Source organism: Python bivittatus, unplaced genomic scaffold (genome assembly GCF_059951505.1).
Source record: "Python bivittatus isolate LINGU-HERP-01145 unplaced genomic scaffold, Pbiv_v1 ctg000400_np1212, whole genome shotgun sequence".
NCBI lineage: Eukaryota > Metazoa > Chordata > Lepidosauria > Squamata > Pythonidae > Python > Python bivittatus.
Genome location: NW_028277073.1, coordinates 4,611,663 through 4,625,093, shown reverse-complemented (window position 1 = coordinate 4,625,093; position 13,431 = coordinate 4,611,663). Strand labels below are relative to the sequence as shown.

At 38.2% G+C, this 13,431-nt stretch overlaps 1 protein-coding gene across 18 annotated transcripts in view; it reads right to left on the bottom strand.

Annotated features, from left to right (window-relative positions):
- COL13A1 (collagen type XIII alpha 1 chain) overlaps positions 1-13,431 on the bottom strand; it is a 104,081-nt gene that overhangs the window by 20,709 nt on the left and 69,941 nt on the right. For 17 of the 18 annotated variants that reach the window (XR_015796717.1, XM_088144336.1, XM_088144332.1 and 14 more), the window contains 5 exons: positions 11,651-11,740; positions 10,946-10,990; positions 10,681-10,722; positions 8,994-9,020; positions 5,515-5,595 (listed from right to left, as the gene is read on the bottom strand). Coding sequence is in view for 17 of the 18 variants with exons in the window: in XM_088144336.1 (XP_088000462.1) it covers positions 5,515-5,595; positions 8,994-9,020; positions 10,681-10,722; positions 10,946-10,990; positions 11,651-11,740 (285 nt within the window). In the remaining variant the exon portion in view is untranslated. The remainder of the gene's footprint in view (positions 1-5,514; positions 5,596-8,993; positions 9,021-10,680; positions 10,723-10,945; positions 10,991-11,650; positions 11,741-13,431) is intronic. The other variant, XM_088144348.1, reaches the window with a different exon arrangement.

The following is a 13,431-nucleotide window of genomic DNA, read 5'->3' as shown; positions in this document are numbered from 1 at the left end:
AATATGACAACAGAGGTACATAACATGTACAATGACTACATACAAAGCTTTCACTTGTATTTTACACAATATAATTGCAAATAAATCAAGAGGCCAATTATCCCAAATACTTGGAACCCCATGGACATGTAACGATGTGAAACACAACTTTACTGTTGTTTAGCATCAAAATGCAGTCACTTCCCTTGTTCTACTCTAGTTGTTGTTGTTGCTGCTGTTTTGAAAGACAGTGATACAAATATGGTTGTGGCAGGACAAAGGAGACAAATCACAGCATCAGGGAATAGGAACGTAGGGTATTGGAGAAATGGAACTCACCGGTGGGCCAGGCCTGCCGTCTAAACCTGAAGCGCCCTGGACAGACAGGGAAGGGTTAACAAAACAAAAGGCAAGAAGGAAGGGGTGAGGAGGGGAAACAAGAGGTGAGTGAAGCCGTGACCAGAGACACACATGTGCTAACCATAAAACAAAACTTAGCTCTCAAGGACAGGTGATGGCACTTACAAGGAAACCAACGAAACGACAGACACTGAATGTAACGTAAGCTGGTGGCTTTAGCAGGACTGTGAGGATGCACACTTCGATAAATACAGTACTTCAGCAGGCAAAGGAACAACATTCCCCAGGCTTTACTCTCCCATCCTGAGCAGAACTAAAAACATTCCTGTGGTGGCAAAAGTGCACCGGCCAGCAGTAGGAGTAAATTCTCTTGGACATTTTTTAGAAAATGAAAATGTTTCCTTTGAACATATTAGTGTAGGTTCAGAATCTTCTCAGACAGAAAGAGGAATCCAACAGTGATTGCAACGGACTTGATAAAACATGACATCCATGACATTATAGCTATACTCCAATGGTTAATTTAAGTGATAGGAGAGGGTTAAAACTTACTCTGCAGTCCCTTCTCAGAGCATAAAATTGTAATCATGCCTCCCACAGGAAGAGATTGAAGGAGCTGCATACAGCTGTTGGCATTATCAGCTTCAGGAGAGTGTTTACAATAAAAGCAAGGTTATACGTAGATGACTTTTTGGGTCTGTGTTGGAAGTACAAAAGCATAAATGCCATTTCACTAATTGTTGGAACATCTTCTGAAGCCTCCCCCCTTGCGTCATTCACAGATAGAGTTCCCACATCACATATTTGTTAAACATATTTCATATGTTTAACACAAGGGCACGGAAAGGAAACATTTAGCAAGCATGGCACCTTCTTTATCATTACTTTCTCCATTATGCATCACTTTCACAAGCTTCTGAGTATATTTATTGGCAATCCAAGTTGAGATCAAACTTGTAACAGAAAACTAGCATATGTTCTATTCTGATGGAGACACTAATGAATTCTGGGTTTGAACAATACCAATACCTCTTCTCCAGACACCAGCTGAAATCACGACCTTTTACCAGTTAAGTGTTTTGGTGCTTTAAAAAGTTGTCCAGGCCCCAAAATGATGAAAATGCTATATGAGCCTAGCTTGATTATAGAATAAAATGGTTATTTTTATAATTAGAAAATAAAAATTAAGAAAACCAACATGTAAAAATGAGACTAGGGGTTAAAATTTTAGCAGGCAAATTTTTGCTGTTGCTTTTTTTGTGATGGAAATTTTTACAACTTCAGATATATTTAAATACAAACAATCTCTCGAAACCGGTCACTTTCATCCAGACACACTGAATGGAGTTCCAGTGAAAAATGTGATAGGGGAGTATAGTCCAGTGTGCTTCCGACTGGGCAGTGCAACTGTGCTTTTTGAAAGCATTTTTAAAGCATTTTTGAAAACAAAAACCATGAAACATGAAATAATAAAAGAGTAAAGCACAATAGTAGAATATCAGTAAGTAAACATGGGATCTAAAGTGTCCTGGAGGTTACAGTTGTTCAATATCCTTAGTTATAATTTATCACATACATAATTTTTTAAAGGAGAGTCTAAAAGTCACCAGTAAGCTTCAAAGTAAAAATACCTGGATAATGCAATATAAATCACTAACTAGAATTATAGGTTATAACTATAGGCAAGTTAGGTCAACACTAGGAATCTAATTCCTTATTGAGGAGGAGGTACAAGCTGAGAAAGAGGGACAAATCCACTTTCTTTCCTTTTCTTACATTCAGAGATTTGGGAAATTAATAAATATAGAAAGGGAATTTAAGAGAGCTTTCAAACTGGACTCATTAAGAGATAAAATTTACTTACAATAATATTTCAGTTGATATTTACCCACAAATCCCCAAGTGTTCCATAGGAAAAATGGTACTAAAACTATTGAGACTTGATTTAGGAAAGGAATTTTTGAATAAAGGAAGGCCTTTTTTTTTTCCTTCATTCTGAATAACTGCAGCTACAAAATCACAGTTTCCTGTCAAATGATACATACATTTAGCTTGAATATTGGCTTTTGCATAGAATGATCAAAAAGGTTGATTATTCTTTCAATAAGAACTATTTACAGTTGTGAATCATTGAGTAACTCAAATTACATTGTTCTTACTGGAGAGATTATTAAGTCATCCAAGCATCAGTAGTTGCTAGGAGAAGTGAAACTGACCTGATCTCAGGTCTGAAAAGTAGGACAAAGTTGAAGTACCATCTGGGGTGGAAAGTGCTTTAAGAAATACATGAATGTTAGATCAAACTAGCAGTAATCAACCTTACACAAATAAATTGATAGAAAATGGATTTTACAATCAGAAATATAATCGCAGATGTTTTATTTACAAAAAGTAGGGTGCTTCTATTACAAGTTGCCATGTATCCATTTTCATGTGAATTGGAGGAGGGTGTGTATGGGTGTGTGTGTGTGTGTAACTGTTACATAAAGATCTTTATGTCATTTGTTGTAACCTTCTCCCTTCACCACTGGTCTTTCCAAATGTGATGTTTTCCCCATTTATCGATTTTTACAGAGTCTAGACAACAGCATAGTACACTTCCAATCTACATGTTTCTGGTTTTTCAAAGAAGAATCAAGGCCTACCTCATTAGCTTGAGTGTTTTAATATTACTGTTTTTATCTATTATTCCCTTTATAAGGTTTACAGTATTTATTGCACACTGCCTTGCTTAATGTTTGCAGAAAGAAAATATAAGATTTTTTTCAGTAGGCAAACAACATTGTGTTGCCATATGGCATTCTTGGAAGTTCTTGAACAGAAAATTACTCTTCAAAGGGTCCGCAAAGGCAACATTACAGGTTTTAGAATGTTAGAAGAAAAAAGGTAGAATGCACCTCTCAGATAAAGCTCTTAAAGTAAGCACAACTTGCTTACTCCTGGTTCCAATCTGGTAGGCTTCCAGTATGAATTTCAGTAGAAAATTCAAACCTAAAATTTATCAGGTAAATGGAGCAAACTTACCTTGATTTATTAACCCATAAGGGAAAAGAACCTGGGTAAGAAGGATCATCTATCCATCTATCCATCTATCCATCTATCCATCTATCCATCTATCCATCTATCCATCTATCCATCTATCCATCCATCCATCCATCCATCCATCCATCCATCCATCCATCCATCCATCCACATTTCTAAAACTGTCCAAGTTATCAGTGATTCTCCTTTCCCTCAATTGTTTTTCTGGTTGTCAGTCCTGCAAAGCAAATCCTTTCCTTTCTTCCAAGGCTTCCCTGAGTTATAAAAGAGGAAGATATCTCACTGAACACAGCTATGTTTACTTCTGAATAAACTATCCTTTCACAGATAATCAATTAATTTTGTTTTTCTTGGGACTGAAATCCTAGATCTACTACATCTGTGCTGTAAAACTTCAGACTTTGGGACAGCCAAGTGATATAGAGAATCCTAACACTTTGCTAGCGTCTAGTGGTCATCTGGAATTCTGCAGTCCAAGTAGGCTAGCCCTACACAATTCTGGAATAGGGAACCTGCAATTGTGCTGATATTTCTGTTTTTAAAGAAGAAAAGGAGGAGAAGCTAGTGCTGGGCCAACTATGGTCCTGTTCAGAAAATTGTCATTGCCAGCAAAAAAGGAAGGCTTTTCCTCTTCCTTTCCTCTGAATGGTGCAAGAATTCAGCAAAATGTTTAACGCGATGAAAAAGAGAAGGATGGTTTCTCTCCATTTTCTTTAAATATGACTTTCCTTTTCCCCAAGGACCTGAATTCATTAAAGTTCTGGTTCCAAGCCACCAAAGATCTCTCCTTTTCCATTTTCACTCATTCCTTGATGAATGGGGATAAAATCAAAGAAGAACAATACTTTTGCCCAACATGAGATGAGACAGACACATGGCTTGTCCATTTCAGTTGTAAACTCCTCCCAATTAATCCAAGGAACCCATCTCAATAGTCTGGGAATATGATTCTGCAGTTTTCTAGGCTAAGAAAAAGATACATCTTAGCTCCATGATGCAACCATGCATGCTTGGAACTAGGGTGAAAATCCTTTGGTGCTGTGTAGGAAGTACCCTTGAAATCTAAACAACCTCCTAGTTCTGGAATGATGCTACAATTTTTTGGGAGAAGGGAAGTGTGGTAGCTATGAAGAATTGGAAAAAAGAGAATAAGGCTATTTCCCATTCAGCTGTGTTGCGTCCATTGTGTGAATGGCTCATTGGGAGATATTTCTTTATATATACATACATACATACATACATATATATATATATATATATATATATATATATATATATAATTTCTATGGCCACCCAGATCACAACAGAAGCTTCCAAACTCCTCCATCTTTCTAGTTTCACTGTGTTTCTTCTGCCATGAAGCCACAACCTCCAGTAAGAAAATCCTTCAGTATCTTCCTACTGTCCGGCCTTCCTTACTAGCTCTTAATGATATGGCATCATGATTGTTAAAAAAGTGGATATCTCAGCTCAGCCTGTTACAATATTCTCTAGAGCCACCACTCAAATGTCCAGTGGTTGAGTTCACCAATACAGGTGGTCCTCACTTAACAACCACTCATTCAGGAACCGTTTGAACTTGCAATGGCACTGAACGAGTGGTACTTACGACCAGTCCACGAAGTTCCAGCCGTTGCATCATCCCTGCAGTCATGTGATTGTAACCCAGGTGCTTGGTGCCTGGCTTGCGATTATGACATTGCAGCATCCCGCAGTCACATGGTCACCATTTGTAACCTTTTTTTCAATTCATGAACTTGGGAAGAAAACTGTACCAGATATTTCCTTTACATTGTTGCCAGTCTTCCCGTCCTCCACATTTTTAGAAATAAATGAATTCTGTAAGTTATTTCTTTTAATTCTTGCATATTTCAACATCTGAACTAGCGTTTTGAATTTTTTTTCATTATTACAATTATGATTAAAATGTTAAAATCCTAATAGGCAGTTTTCTTCTTGTCAGCATTACCCAAATAATAAAAATCTGGAGGAATTGCCTATGATTTTTCAAATCCAAGAAATCATTATAGATTCAGATGCTTCTCTGGGTGATATCTGAAATATTCTCTTTCATGAATAATTGTGTTAATTGTTGTTTCTCGTTGTGATTTCCCTTTCTTTCTAGATACTTACGGGCAACCCCAGAGGACCTCGGTCTCCTTTTTCTCCTTGGACACCCTTTTCACCTTTCATTCCATCAATGCCTGCTTCTCCCTAAAAGAAAAATACATCAGTAAAAAGCTAATTCTTCCCTGGTATGTTTCTAAATAGGAGTTAATTACAGAGAAAAGACCTTGGTAACATCTAAAAACCATTTATATAGAAATGACAAGATGGCATTTTGCTAACTTTACTAATGACTGCAAAAAGAGAAAGTTCAAGTCCTGTATGAAAAGATATTGGAAGATAACTTAATCTCCCAATAGAATGAAAGGAAAGTGAACATAAGGAAGGAAGATGTGAAAGCTGTTTGGAACATAGAGGGTGGAGTTATGGTCATGGGCACATAGAAAAGGATGCCTGGTGGAATATTGATGTGAAAAGGCCATGGATGACAAAAAAGGTGCATGAGAGAATGATTGCTGCAAAAAAAGAAGGATGAAAAATAAAGAGATACTATATAATGTGTACGTCGAACAAAGAAAATGGCAAAGAATGTAGACAGAGAGAGCAAAGAACAGATATGATTAAGAGACAGAGAAGATGCAGCATGATTTTAATGGAAATAAAAAATTGCATAGAAGTCGGTGAAGAGGGATTAACAAGGAACCTCCAGGAAAATAAGTGGAATGAAAAATAAAGGTAATGAAATGGTTTGGGATGGAAGTGAAGACAGAGAAAGCTGGATGAAGAGTTTCAGAGACTTGCATGGGAATTATAGCGATGTCAGTAGAATTGAAAAGAATGCTACAAAAGTAAATGTGCAAAAAAAGTGAAAACTAAATAATAAATGCTTGAGAATATTGAAGATGGTAAGAATGCAGGTAGAGACACTCTATTTGGAGTTAGGTTAAAATAGGGATGTTGTTTGTTTGTTGAATGGATTTGTAATTTGTTTAAGGTAGGCGCAACGGCCTCCTCTACGCCATCAAATTGGAAAAATGCGAATATTGCTCCCTTACATAGAATGAAAAGCAGCAAAAATGAATGCAAAAGATACAGAAGGATTTGTGTATTAACGGGGAAGGAGTCTGGCAGAATTCTGATCGAAAAGGTATGAGAGTTAACAATGAGCAGCATCTGGGATATGTTGATGAAGGTTCTCAGTCATCCAGGTGGAATTGTCTGGAGGTTGAGTCATGGCAACTGGACTTCTTTTCTTTTGGTTTGATATGTTTCATGGCTTGTCCAAGCAGCTTCTTCAGTCTAGAAAGTTGGTTGGGGGGGACCCCATAAATGTCTTCCAGGGTGGCTGCGTTTCTCACTAACATGATGGGCTCGTTGAAGGGACAATAGGAGATGTGACTGGTAGAGTCTTTGGGATGTGGATGTCTTGCTCCTAATCCCTCACTCATTAAGAGATGTGCAGAGCAGATTTTTGCTCAGCAGGTCATGAATGTAAGGGAAAAAAAACTTATTGGGTACTGTGTTGATATAGAGAATGCTAAGAGGAATTATGGAAAGTTTTGCATGAGTATGGAACTGATTGTTGATTACTGAATATGTTAAGAATAGTATATGATTGAAATAAATTGTTCGTGAGAATAAATGAAATGTTTAGTGAATGATTCAACATAAGCAGGCAAAGATAAGGAAGTGTGTGTTTATAGATGCATGCATAAAAAAGTGTTTGTGATGTGTTATCTTAGAAGTGAGATTAGGAATATATTGATTGTGGCTGTATATCTACTTATATATGTAGATAGTGCCAATATGAATTACAGTGAATTTTGGATAGATTATATGATGCAATGAGGAGTATGTATCTCAAAATTAATATGTCAAAGCCCAAAGTATTTGTATTTCACAAGGGAAATGGAATGAATGACAGGACATGATGCATAAATGGAAAAAAGCTAACGCAAATAGATTAATTTGTTTACCTTGATAGGAAGTTTATGAGAGATAAAAGAGCTTAGGAATTTTATGAAATATTTAGGAAATTTTAGGAAATATAAATGCTGATAGAAAGGTAGAGGACAGTATATCGTTCATTGTGAGCAATGAACATTTGTTGAAAGAAACTAAAATGAAAATGAAAGAAGAAATGAAAATGATTGAGTTTCTGCCAGTTTTGCATATGGAAGTAAGAGTTGGATCTGTCAGGAGAAATATACATTTTGAATGCAGTAGGAACAGAATACTTGAGAAGTGTGTGTGGTAAAACCAGAAGAGAGAGGGTCAAGAATGAACGGATGTTGAGTGAATGTAGATTTACAATAAAATGAGAAGCTGGTTTGTTTATATAGAGAGAAGAGTGAATGGGTCAAGAGGAAGAGGGGGATTGAGACAGTCATGGTTGGATGGAGTTGATGAAATCCTCAAAAAGACAGAAGTTTAAAGAAAAAAAGGTGGCATATGAAGTGGAATATGGACATGGTAGAAGTCTGATGATTTGCATGACAGAAAGGTATGGAGAGTAAATGATCTATAGAAAATCTAGTTTATGATTTTTGTTTTCTTTTTTCTTGTTTCATGTCTTTACTTTCTTATTATTATTTCCTTTTCCTTTTCTACATTTTCCATAATAACATGTACTCTGAAGGGGAATGGCATGATGAATGTGAATGCACATAGAAAGACAAGCAATGTTTCAGGTTTCATGGCCAACATTTTTAGTATACAACAGACTAGATGCTAGTCAGATCAGCCTATTTGGTAGTTCCCAAACTTTGGGTTGTTTCCACACCCTAGCACTAGAAATCAAATGCCATTGTGCAATTATTAGACCTTTTTTTCCCCTTAATGAGTGTTCATTCAAAGAAAAAAAAAGTGGAAATACATCTGAAATGTATATGTAGGAAACACTGTAGTCTAAACACAGTTGCAACATTTCATGAATAAAGAGGAACAATTATGTGATAAATCTCTTCTGGAAACCCTAACCCTTTGTTGGAATGTAGTTGCCTGTGCTCCAGCAGATGAAGTTTAAGCATACTAGGACTCTACAAAACACTACTGTACTGCTACTATTACTAATGCTCTAATATAAGGGATTGACACATAATAGATATAAAAGGGTTAGCTGCTTTATATCCTTACACATGCTATGCAGGGATATAATGTGTATGTATGTATGTGTGTATATATATATTTGAAGAAACTCAGGGATGGACAAAGCATTGTAGGCATTGTTGAACATCAACTCCTGACAACCTTAGGAAGTTTGGCCAATGGCAAGAAATATTGAGATATATACCTCAGTAACTTTTAGAGCAGTGTTTTTCAACCTTAGCAACTTTAAGATGCTAAGTTGAAAAACAAACATGCTGGTTGGGGAATTCTGGGAGTTGAAGTCCATACATCTTAAAGTTGGCAAGGTTGAGAAACACTGTTTTAGAGAGTCACAGGTTGATTACCTCTGCTCCAAACTGTTTCCCTTCCACAGCAGCACACTCAGTATTTCTCCAAGCTGCCTAATTTAGTTCAATTTGATTACTTGTGATTCTTACCTTAGGTCCTGGTAGGCCTTGAAGACCCTACATTTGGAATTTTAAAAAAAGTTGATATAATAATTTTTCAGCTTAAAGTTCTAGCACTACAAGGACACCCAGCTTTTCTCTACTGCAGTAGTTCTTAAACTATTTGAAATAATGTCTGAAATAACGTCATTATCCCCACCAAAAAAAAAAAAAAAAACCAGACTCACTTGCTTTACACAAGTGTCTTGGCAGTGGCAATCCCAAACTGGATCTTCGACTCACAAACAAGCAATTACAAATTGCTCCATTACCCTCAGGATATGCCCAAATTACCCCTGGTTTAAGAACCTCTGCTCTACAGGTAGTCCTCACTTAACAACAGTAATTGGGACTGGAAAATCCATTGCTAAGTGGCACAGTCATTGAGTGCGATATCCTGTGACCACATCACTTAGCGACGGCAGTTCTGGCAGTCCCGGTTGCCATCATTAAGCATGGGTCATTAAGTGAGGACCTCACATGACTGTGACTTCCAACTTCCTGCCAGCTTCCCCATTGACTTTGCTTGTGCAAAGCCAGCAGGGAAGTTTGCAAACTGTGATCATGTGACTGCAGGATGCTGCAACAGCCGGAAATGTGGGCTGGTTATCAAGTGCCCAGACTGAGATCATGTGACCATGGGGGCGCTGCAACGGCTGCAACTACGAGGACAGGTACTACTCATTCAGTGCTGGTGTAAGTTTGAAGGGTCGCTGAGCAAGTGGTGGTTAAATGAGAACTACCTGTACTGGTTAGCTAACATTTTGAATCATAATAAATGACAGTTACAGGAAACATCCGCATTGTGTTTGCTTGCATACCTACCCATTATGGTCCAATCCATGGAAAATAAGTGTACTGTTCCAGTAATAATATACGCAGTGCTTTTGCTGATTGACCCTATCAACAAATCATTTAAAGGCATCTGCATATATCAAATAGAAGAGGTAATGCTCATTGTGATTTCTGTAATTCACATATATGAACCGTTACATTGTGCAGCCTGGAATTTTGTGGAGTTAAACCTTTTGGTGACTGCTCCTTTCTTTTTATATGCTGCACGCTCATAGGCAGGACTCCCACTGATGCTCCTTGTTCCTGTAGTGGTGCAGGCAGTGATGAACATGTCTCACTATGTCCATGCGACCCCACTGCACTGCATGTTGCGCTGGCTACCAGTTAGTTTCTGAGTGCAATTCAAGTTGCTGGTTATTATCTATAAATCCCTTCATGGCATAGGCCTGGCTACTTGAGGGACCATCTGTCTCTGGTTATTTCTGCTCATCTTCTGCAATCAGGCAGAGTGCGTGCACTTCAGGTCCCATCGATTAAGCAGTATTATATTGTGGGATCCAGGAAGTGTGCCTTCTCTGTCCTGGTTCCAGCCTTCTGGAATGATATCCTGCCCCCCTGAGATCCAGATGGCTTCCACTCTGATGACATTCAGGAAACGATTGAAGACCTGGCTATTCTCCCTGTTAAAAGCTACAAAGAATAGACCACACTGAGAAAGTTGTATTTCTTGTGATTACCAGTTATTGGTCCTTCAAAAGCCAGTAACTTGGTTTAGGCCAATGTATTTGGTGGAAGATTCCTCCAAAATAAAGAGATGGTATTAGGGAATACTGTACTTCAGAAAGGGAAAATATTTATAGTTCACATTACAGAAAAAACTTACTGGGGTTCCAGGTGGACCTTGAGGCCCTGGTGGACCAGTTACCTAAAACCCAAAATAGAAAAGCAAATGTCATTTTCATAATAAATCACTTTCATGCTCAGTAAATAAAAGCAGTAGCCTGACCCACAAAATATTATATAGTAATTAAACCTGTCATTGTGAAAGTAGTACTTAGGAAGAAGGGATGAAGAAAAATGAGCCATGGATAGGGAAGGGAGGAGTTCCTCTAGTGTTCTAAAAGATAACTTGTGTTTGGATCACTTACTGAGGTCCCAATATCTCCTTTTTCTCCAGGTTCTCCCTTCTCTCCCTGTAAATACAACAATATGGTAATAAAAAGAGCATCCATATAAGATGTTAAGTCATTATAGTGGTGAAATTTCAAGATGGCTAACAATTCAGATAAAGACATCATAAAGAAGTAAATAAAAATGCAATCATTAGGATGTTTTTGGAATACTACTAAATGCCCCACTGGCTACTACGATTAACTAGCATTCTATCTAATTTGAGCAATGTTTTTAAACCGTAATGTATGTATCGAAAGGAAGCACCAAAGTTGAAATCTTGAAAAGAAATCTTGCAATGATGACTTTCCAAACCTGCTTTACCCCAGGGATATGCCTGCATACACACCATTGAGTTTTTGTTCCTTCTCAATGATTGCTCTGCATTTGTTGCTCACAACTTGTCAAAGCTGATGGTCATGAGAAGTCTCTTGATCAAGCAAGAGCATGAAGCTGTGTAGGGGAATGGGTCTTTGGAGACTTTGGTCTTGGCAGATCCAAAGGAATCCAACCACAAACTTGCTGAGTGGCCTTCAGTGACCATCTGAACTTCAGCTGAGGAAGAAAGCTTAAGGCATATTGTTTTGTTCAGGGCATATTGCTTTCATCTGATGAATGATTTCACTAATTGATTTTCTTGATAGTGGCAGCAATATTTTAGAAAAATCATTTGGTGTGCTTACTGTAAAACCCGGAAGTCCAATTGGACCGATGAGACCTGGAGGTCCAGGCATCCCTTGGTCACCTTTAGCTCCAGTTAGGCCATCAAGACCCTACAGGGGAAGAAAGATTTAAGGTGGAATTATGTAATGGGAAAGATACTTTAATTGCTTGTTTTTTTTTCAAATGGGAGTAATATTTGTATCCAAGTGCAGCCTTTAAGGGACATGGAGTCCTTTGTGAAAAAGTTAATCCTATGATGTGTTTTTAACAGTCTCTAGTTTAAAAGCACAGTAGATGCAAAGCAAGCAATACTTGAAAAGAACCCAAAATGTACCACGGAATCCTCGATTCAATAGCCACAGAAGGTATGGAAAGAAAGAATATAATTCAAAAGTGTGTCAGTCTGTGTCTTTGCAAATGTAGATATAAAATGTTGGAGTTAGAAACTTTTCAATAGCCTTCTTTATAGACTTGCATGGGGTCACCTTAGTGTGTACTTTCCCCAGTAACGCTTCTCAATTTTAGCTAGTGTTGTGATCAGCTAAGTCCTTAGAAGAGGCTTTCTTCTCCATGATATCCTGTGATAAGGAAGAAGACAGAAGAAATGGTAGGGGAAATACTTAAAATGTAGGCTTGATATGATGCAGAAAGACTTCTTTTTTCCCACCTTCATCTTGACTTAAAACAAAGGACTTTTTGGTTGTTTTAATGCTGCCTTCAGCTGGTTGTCTCCTATGCATAAGCTGGCTAGATGTCAAGCTGGTTTAAGATATTCCTTTCTGGGTTTCAACCCCTTCTTCCACTTGGAACACATTGATGGCCAGGAGCTCTATCTGGACTGCATGGTTCCTGACTGGTGGATTCCCCTGCTTCTTTTCCCTTCCCACCCAGGCCAGGAAAGCAAATGACCTTTCTATTTGTGGGCATGTCTTTGGAGGACTGATGAAAAAAGAAAAGTCAAGAGTTTTGCAGTTCTTCCTGTCTCTTGGGCTAGAAGGGAAATTTAGCAGGACTCTGCTCAGTTTGAAAGCAAAGTAACAAAAATAGCCAGCATTTCACCATTCTGCTGCTGAACCTAATAGACAAAGAGACAGACAAACAAAGGTCCACCCTTTCATGTCAGGCAGCCCAACAGCAGACTGTTGAAGGGAGAGAGCAGGGACAGAAGGTGTACCTGCCAAACCACACATCAGCCAATTGGAATAGAGGCATTTGTGTAGGCCAGAATGAATGCAATAGGTGGACTGGATGCTCTGCTTGCACCAGTGGAGAGAGGAAAACATTACTCTTCACGTGGAGTCAGAGGACCTGAATGGAGATCAGGGACAGGCTGAGGATGACATGACCTGCTCCTGCCCTCCCCTAGATGTGTTCTCGTGCTGGGGTAAGTAGGAAGTATGGATCATCCCAAAGACTTATACAAGGTGTAAGCTCTGTAAGTTATGATACCATGTGGAGTACAATAATCCCATTCTCAATAACTACCTAAATATAGGCTAAGTGTATCACTTTTCAAAATGAACCCAACAAACATTCTTCTTCTTCCATGGAAACAGTTAAACTGAAGAATGTCTTCGGATAGCAACTCCAGCTTCAGGCAGCAGAGTCACCTCTCTGAGAATTTAGTATTGTTATTCTTCTTTTATGGAAACAAACTCAAGAATGCCTTTGTATAGCAACTCTGGCTTCAGATAGGAGAGCCACCTCTTAGAGAATTTAATATGGCAATTCTTCCTCTTGTTATCCTCTGTGGGCCATCCCACCAGACATGCAGCACATATTTCTCATATCTAGCCCCTTA